The following is an 8232-nucleotide window of genomic DNA, read 5'->3' on the forward strand; positions in this document are numbered from 1 at the left end:
AGGTATTTCTGGTATTTGTCACAAGGCAGGTAGGTAGGCGCTTTGGCGGTCTTGCGAATGGCTTCATGGAAGTGAAGGGAAGGAAGGCTGTGTGCGAGTTTCATGATTGTATGAGAATCCGAGATGTCTGTGTACAGTAAGCAGGGGGAGGTGGGGTGGGGCAGATGTAACGGCACTTTTAGACTTAGGGGGAGGGGGAAAATGTGTATTGGTGGGGTACGTAGGGTAGGTATGTACTTCGTATATACTTTATTAAATAGTAGCTGTTGAAGAGAATCATAATTGGTTTACTTGTGGGTGAGTTTATTTAATAAATGATCTGGACCTGGACTTTGAAGACTTCAGCTGGGTGAAAGAAGACTAGACTTGGGTGAGTGAGGTCAGAGAGGTCCACGTGTTGTCACAGAAGTGCAGATCTCTGTTTGTGTGTGGATCTGATCTGATGATGACACGGGGGCGCAGTACCCTGTACATATTCCCGCTCTTGCTCTATAAGCAATCGGATCGCATGCTGAGAATTGTAGTCTAGGCGTAGGTAACACAACCGCTGCCCAGGAGAGCAATGGACAATTCGAGGCAAGTTTATTAAGTACCTAGTATTAGTACTATACGTTTTTTGTAGAGGTAAAATTCAGAATTACCTTTCTCTATCTCACCTGTTGATATTCGTTCTACTCGCACATACCGAGACCGAAACCCCCCCCCCCCCCCCCGCATTAATATCCTTCGTCAACAACAAAGAGCGACCAACTCCATCTCCGTACCGGTTTTGGAACTCCCTTTCTCATCCTGGTCATTATTGCAGCTGCAGTGAAAAAGTGCAATGCAGCGCAGCGGGAGTTAAGACAACGTCCGATCCCGAAAACGAATACTTGGGTCCGTCCACCGAGAACGGTGCAACGGCGACTTCTCCATTTCAAACTCCGCTTCAAATCCAAGTCCTCCCCGCGCAACCTTAATTCTGGTCATGTCCCATTCACAATCTCCTCCCATGATGGACTCGCTGCAGCGCGACGGTCTGCCAATGCCGATGCAGCACGATAACAGCAACGGCTACCAGATGTCCCAAATCCCGGTGCCGCCGTTGATGAACCCCCCGCCTCAGATCTTCGGCTCATACAGCGCAGACGGACTACCGATGCCCTCCAACATGGTCGACTTGTCGCAACCGCTTTTTGGAGATGGAACACTGTTGGATGAGAGTAATGAGGCCAAGAGGAGGAGAATTGCAAGGGTAGGGATATATATATGCGATTGCTGCGCGTGGGATGTACTGGATTGTACTGACGTGCTGCTTTTTAGGCTTGCGATATGTGTAGGAAAAAGAAGATCAAGTGCGATGGAAAGATGCCCGCGTGTACGCATTGTATTAATTATAAAACGGAATGTGTATTCACACAAGTTGAGAAGAAGAGGAATCCACCAAAGGGGTACGCCGCTTTATCCCGTCGTTGTAGAGTATATGCTGATGTGAGCATAGGGCCAAATATATTGAGGGTCTCGAGAATAGATTAGGGAGGATGGAAAGCTTGCTGAGACTTTCTGGTGAGTCTATTACCAACTTACTACCCAGGTTTAAACACAAAGTTCTATTATTAATCAAACTTTTAGGTTTATTAAAAGAAGATGACAATGGACGAACGGACTTGGGGACATTAGAGAAACGTCTTGCAGAGACGCAGCAGGCGCAGAGGGATTCACTGGCGCCAACATCGGGTCCGACGTCTCCCCGTTCTCAAAGCTCGCCGAAAGATTTAAACGACTCTACACCTCATAGTCAAACACCTCACAGTCACATTGCATCTCCAGAGCCAGGACCAAGAGAACCACCAAAGCAAACTGGAAATAGCGAAAAGGAAAAGCGCTCTAGCACATCAGACGAAAAGGAAAAGCAAAAGCAAAAGCAGCCTGAAGTAGAGGAACTTTCGGACATGATGTGCTCATTAGTCACGAATAATTGCGGTGAAACACGGTATATTGGTATGGACCCCCAGGTTCAAGAATGTTGCAGGTTATACTGATTCTGTAATAGGTTCTTCTTCTGGATTCTCTATTTTCTCGCCAAAAGGGGTTCAATGGGTTGCTGATAAGACCGGCGATTCCTCTTTCCAAACAATGATATGCGAGGCTTCGGTAGACGAAAACAAGATGATGTATTGGAAGCCAGAGATATTCGGTGACCTATTCCAACGACGAATATACAGACAACTTCCACCCAGGAACGAATGTATATCCCTGATGAAGGATTTCTTCGAGAATTTTAACTGCATGTTTCCGCTTTTCCACCAACCTACTTTTATGCATTTAGTCGATCGGCAATATTCTCGAGATCCGTATGAAGGTTCTGGGTGGTGGGCTAGTCTGAACGTTGCTCTGGCTATAGCTCACCGACTTCGAGTTATGAGTAATCTCGTTCCACAAGAAGAAGATGAGAAAGCTTGCGGATATTTGAAGAATGCATTAGCAGTTTTCACAGAGTTGACGATGCGCAATACGGATCTTCTCAGTGTACAAGCTCTTCTTGGAATGGCTCTATTCTTACAAGGAACCCCGAACCCCCAACCTACTTTCTTCCTGGTCGCAGCAGCTATTCGATTATCTCATAGCATTGGCTTGCACAAGCGAGGATCAGGCTTTAATCTTAACCCTGTTGAGATCGAGCAGAGGAAACGTGTATTCTGGATTGCGTATATTGTAGACAAGGACATCTGTTTGAGATCAGGACGACCTCCGGCGCAAGACGACGACGATATGAATGTTGAGCTACCGAGCGCGGACCCCGAGGATAACATCGGCAATATACCCCTGGCTGATGGAAAGGGCAAGCTGAACCTATTCCGCCTAATGGCTGAGTTTGCTACGATCGAAAGTAAAGTGTACAACCAACTATACTCCACGAAAGCTGCCAAGCAATCCGACGGTGAACTACTTAATACTATCGGGGTACTTGATCAACAACTAGAGGAATGGAAGGATAGCATACCTATTGATTTCCGCCCTGAGCATGAGATCAAGGCCTCGCATACACCATTGATTCTCCACGTTGTAGTCCTTCACTTCGCTTACTACAATTGCCTCACAACCATCCACCGCATGTCGATACATCATGGATATTGGACCAGTCGACTGTCGAATTACGCCATCCAAGGACTCAATGCCAGGCCTTTGAATCCCCGTGTCTTTTCGTCTGCTGCATTGTGTGTATCGGCAGCTCGAGCGTCAATACATTTGATCAAATACGTTCCGCAAGGAGACTTTCAATGTGTTTGGTAGGTTTTACTGTACGACCAAATTCTCCACTGCTAACAATATATAGGCTCATTCTATATTTCCCTGTATCAGCTCTTGTAACATTATTTGGAAACATATTGCAAAATCCGCAAGATCCTCGAGCCCGGTCCGATGTGCGCTTAATGAATGTCGTGGTCAACTTTTTATCGATGTTGAGCACAGAAGAGGAGAATGGAGGGGTGAAGCGAATGCTGGGTGTCTGTTCCGAATTCGAGAGAATTGCTAAGGTTGTGCTGGACAAGGCTGAAAAGGATAGCTCTTCGAGAAGAAAACGGAAGAGCCATGAGGACCATGCATCGAAAAAGCAAGGCGGCTTGTCTCATGGAGTACAACCCATGACGAGCACCACACAACCACCAAATATCGCCGGAGTATTCTCGCCACCTACAGTCAACCAAAACGTACAACAAAATGGTTTTGGTTCTCCAAACCACAGTATGGGTAATCAAGGCTCTCCTGGTTCGAACTGGCAACCGGATTTTGGCACCGGCAACGGCACGGATTACAGCACTCCAGCGAATTTCTCGGAGATGGGATTCTCTAACGGAGATATGAACTCGCCTCTTAGCATGAATTCGTTCCAACAACCCTACGTACCGCAAGATTTATGGCAAATGCCAATGAGTCTGGAATGGGACTGGGCCGGTATGACCGGCGGCACATATCCCTCTTTTGAGAACGGAGTTCTAGGCGGAGGTAACTCGCAGAACGGCAATGACCCTCTACAAAATCACATGTAATGGAATTGAAGAGCATGGATCACGATTAATTGGTAAAGGATTATGGCCTAGAATTGGTTGGAGTTTATATATGGAAGGGATGAAATACATTTGAGGCGCTTGGTTATGGGGGCGTTTTGATACACTACGGCCATGGTTTGGGGATATGATATCTCTTCTCAATATGGAACACGGATTGCACGCGTCTGGCATGGCCTTCAATGTATTAAAGATTTAAAGATGATTGATAATAATATGACGATAAGAATAAAACATTGCACAAAATAAAAACAGGAGACCTTCGGAACTTGAGAGCATGGTGTGCACGTGATAGCGTTGATTCGGCCGGGATGTCACTAGAGCGATTTGTACAGTAATCCATGACAACTTCAGTTGCGAGATCTTTTTGCCATCAGAGCCACCCAACCACAACACCAATGCCAATGAGATAGCAGAGCGACCTAATCACGAACCGGTGATACTCTTTCTCCTTACCCCCCTTCCCCCCCCAACTCTCTAGCCAGACATGAGCTCGATATTACGGCAATCGAGCAGCTCTCTTGCTAGATTATCCCGCTCTTCCCTTCTTCAATCCGCCGTCCGGCGCACTACTTCTTCGCGCATAATAGTCCAGCAAGCTCGAACCTACGCAAGCAATCCGCCGCCGAAGAACACAGGACCTAAGAAAAGTGTGAAGGACGATAGTACGAAACCTGGTTTTACGGCTAAGCCTGCACCGGGCACGGAAAACCTCTATAAAGATGGCCAATCGCCTCTCGAGACCCCAGGGGCCGAGAAACCGCTGGAGGAGGGCATGACGCGTTTGAGTGATGAGGACTTGAAGGCATTCGAGGAAGAGCTCAAGACGATAAAGAAGGGGCTGTCCAAGGACCAGGTGGCGATGGTTGAGAAGGCGCTGCAGAACATGAAGAAAGATGGTATTCCAACAGATCTCAAAGAGCTTATTGATGAGACGAGGGGGAAGTCAATGACGCTTGCGTCTGCTGCGAAGTTAGTCCGAGTAGTCAACAACATAACGCGGAGGCAGCTGGACAAGGAGGCAACGGGCAAGTCAGATTCTAGCGAGGGAAAGACTTCGAGTGGAAGTGGGGGAAGCGGTGGCGGGCAAAAGAAGAATGATGGAAAGGGCTTTGGTGGTACGCCGGGATTCAAGCCAGGAGAGATAAAGTGGGATACCGGCACGTTCCTGGCATCGGCTTTCTTCTCGTATCTGGTATACCGCATGGTTATGCCCGGCGAAAACGGGCGTGATATCACGTTTCAGGAATTCAGAAGCACTTTCTTGGATAAGGGGCTGGTAGAGAAACTTACGGTCATCAACCAGGATCGGGTACGTGTTGACCTACACCGTGACGCGGTTCTGAGCATGTACCCCGAATCGCCAGCTGCGAATGCCAACTTCCATTACTACTTCACGATTGGATCGGTGGATGCGTTTGAGAACAGGTTGGATGCTGCACAGAGCGAACTGGGTATCCCAGCCTCTGAGAGGATTCCGGTTAAATATACACAAGATACAAATGGCTGGGCTATGATTTATAGCTTTGGTCCAACACTTCTATTCATTGGTGCCATATACTGGATGTCGAGGAAGGCTGGTTCATCAGGTGGCGGTGCCAATAGCATGTTTGGCATTGGGAAGAGTCGCGCCAAGCAGTTCAACCATGAGAGAGACATCAAGGTCACCTTTAAGGATGTTGCGGGTATGGACGAGGCCAAAGCGGAGATTATGGAATTTGTTGCTTTCTTGAAGACACCTGAGCAGTTCCAGAGACTTGGTGCTAAGATCCCCAGAGGCGCTATCCTTTCTGGGCCTCCTGGTACAGGTAAGACTCTTCTGGCTAAGGCTACTGCTGGAGAGTCTGGAGTACCATTCTTCAGCGTGTCTGGTTCTGAGTTTGTGGAGATGTTTGTTGGTGTTGGTGCGTCGAGAGTCAGAGATCTTTTCGCTATGGCAAGAAAGGATACACCTTGTATCATTTTCATCGACGAAATCGATGCAATTGGCAAGTCTCGTGCAAAGGCTGGTTCATTTGGTGGCGGAAATGACGAGCGTGAAGCTACCCTCAACCAGATCCTAACTGAGATGGATGGTTTCAATACTCAAGAACAGGTCGTCGTTCTTGCCGGTACTAACAGACCTGATGTCCTTGACAAAGCATTGATGCGTCCCGGACGTTTTGATAGACATATTTCCATCGATCGACCGACTATGGATGGCCGGAAGCAGATCTTCTTGGTTCACTTGGGCCACATTGTCACGCATGAGAATCTGGAATACTTGACTGGTCGACTGTCAGCTCTTACTCCCGGATTTTCCGGTGCTGATATTGCCAACTGTTGTAACGAGGCTGCTTTGATAGGTATATAATACACACCCCTTATTCCAACTTCTACTAACAAAAACCCAGCTGCTCGAACAAGCGCCAAATCCGTAGCTATGATCCACTTCGAACAAGCCATCGAGCGTGTAATCGGCGGCTTAGAAAAGAAATCCCTCGTCCTCTCACCCGAAGAAAAGAAAACCGTTGCCTACCATGAAGCGGGCCATGCCATCTGCGGCTGGTACTTCAAATACGCCGACCCACTTCTCAAAGTATCCATTATCCCCCGCGGTAACGGTGCTCTCGGTTACGCCCAGTACCTCCCCGCAGCAGACACATACCTCATGAACGTCAACCAGCTCATGGACCGCATGGCCATGACGCTCGGTGGGCGTGTATCCGAGGAAATCCACTTTGACACCGTAACATCTGGCGCGTCTGACGATTTCAACAAAGTAACACGCATGGCAACAGCCATGGTCACGAAATGGGGCATGTCGAAGAAACTTGGCCCCCTGCACTTCGAAGACGACGAAAACAAGCTGCACAAACCATTCGCGGAAGCTACGGCCCAGACCATCGATTCGGAAGTCCGCCGTATCGTCGACGAGGCGTACATGCAGTGCAAAGACCTACTTGTCGAGAAGAAATCAGAGATTGGCATTGTCGCGGAAGAGTTGCTAACTAAGGAGGTGCTGAGCAGAGATGATATGGTGCGCTTACTGGGCAAGAGACCGTTTGATGAGAATAAGGATTTTGTAAAGTATTTCGGGGGCGGAGATCCCAAGAAGAGCGCCCCGCCACCTTTCCCGACGGAAAGTACGGATAGTCCGCCTGAGAATCCTAGTCCAGTTATTTGAGGCAAGAATAACATATGGGGATCTTGGAGAGAGGGAAGAGACAAGAGGGAGGGGGGAAGGGAAGCAGTGTTGATAAGGGAGTTAGGGGAGATGGGCGACACAGCGTCCTTTTGTACAGAAGTAAGGAAAGAGAAAGAAGATGATGCATTTCGATGGCGTACGTGTAACATGGGGCTTGCCTTGCAAAGACAGAAAGAAAGAACGAACAAACGAAAAATATATACTTCACTCCTCATTCTAGGATTCTTTCCTTTTTCTTTGTCATGTGTATGCTTATGGTTGTATGTAGTTGTGGTTAGTTGTATGAATAATTGAATATCTATATATCTATATATCTATATACTAAATTAATTCATCTAAGTCTGCTTGCTTGTTTGTGGGGTGAGGTTATGATGTAGTGGAATGCTCTAGATCTTTCCTGTGGGACTATCCTAGCCTAGGATATTCGGGCTTGATTAGGTAGTTAGTAAGTCAGTAAGTTGCTTCTGAGGTTTTCAGGTATAAATCCCTGCCTACCTATTTATCTTCGATCTTTAGATACAGGAAAAGTTGATAATCTCTTGGGACCTATCTTCTGGACGTGCAGTTCGAGCTGCTGTGTTGTTGGCTGGCTTGCGTTGTATGTGCGGGTGGATGAAGTTGATGGTGATAGTGATAGTGATTTTAAGCTTGGGATAGGTGGGAGGATTATGGATGAATAAATGAATGAATGAAGCGGTTTTATAACAGCATGTTATTTCTTGACAGCAAATGTTATGAGTATGCGATGAAGAACACATCGGTGCGCAATCTCTGGTCTAAGACAAGGTCAGCAGTAACGCCTTTCTCGTGCATTCTTAAGTAGTAGTAGTGTAGCTTATTATCTGTTTTCGCTGGCATAAACCTCCATCTCCTACGTACTCTCTTTGTTGTTATGTTTTGCTGGTTTGGGGTTGCTATGGTAGTGGATGGGTTGTATATATATATAAATTAACGTCTTTACACTTTCCCTTTTTCTGCAGTGGGAGTATACAGCAT

The 8232-nt window shown here is 47.2% G+C and overlaps 1 protein-coding gene across 1 annotated transcript; it reads left to right on the plus strand.

Moving 5' to 3' along the window:
* Positions 1–967: 967 nt before the first annotated feature.
* Positions 968–7215, plus strand: YTA12 (Mitochondrial respiratory chain complexes assembly protein; the record flags this gene model as incomplete). Its single annotated transcript, XM_031150516.1, has 9 exons — positions 968–1234; positions 1303–1430; positions 1481–1545; positions 1612–1980; positions 2033–3269; positions 3317–4027; positions 4404–4485; positions 4531–6394; positions 6443–7215. 9 exons carry the CDS (start codon positions 968–970, stop codon positions 7213–7215), a joined length of 5496 nt encoding a protein of 1831 aa, XP_031005198.1.
* Positions 7216–8232: the final 1017 nt, after the last annotated feature.

The sequence above is a fragment of the Lachnellula hyalina genome (genome assembly GCF_007821495.1).
Source record: "Lachnellula hyalina strain CBS 185.66 chromosome Unknown contig00070, whole genome shotgun sequence".
Classification (NCBI taxonomy): Eukaryota; Fungi; Ascomycota; class Leotiomycetes; order Helotiales; family Lachnaceae; genus Lachnellula; species Lachnellula hyalina.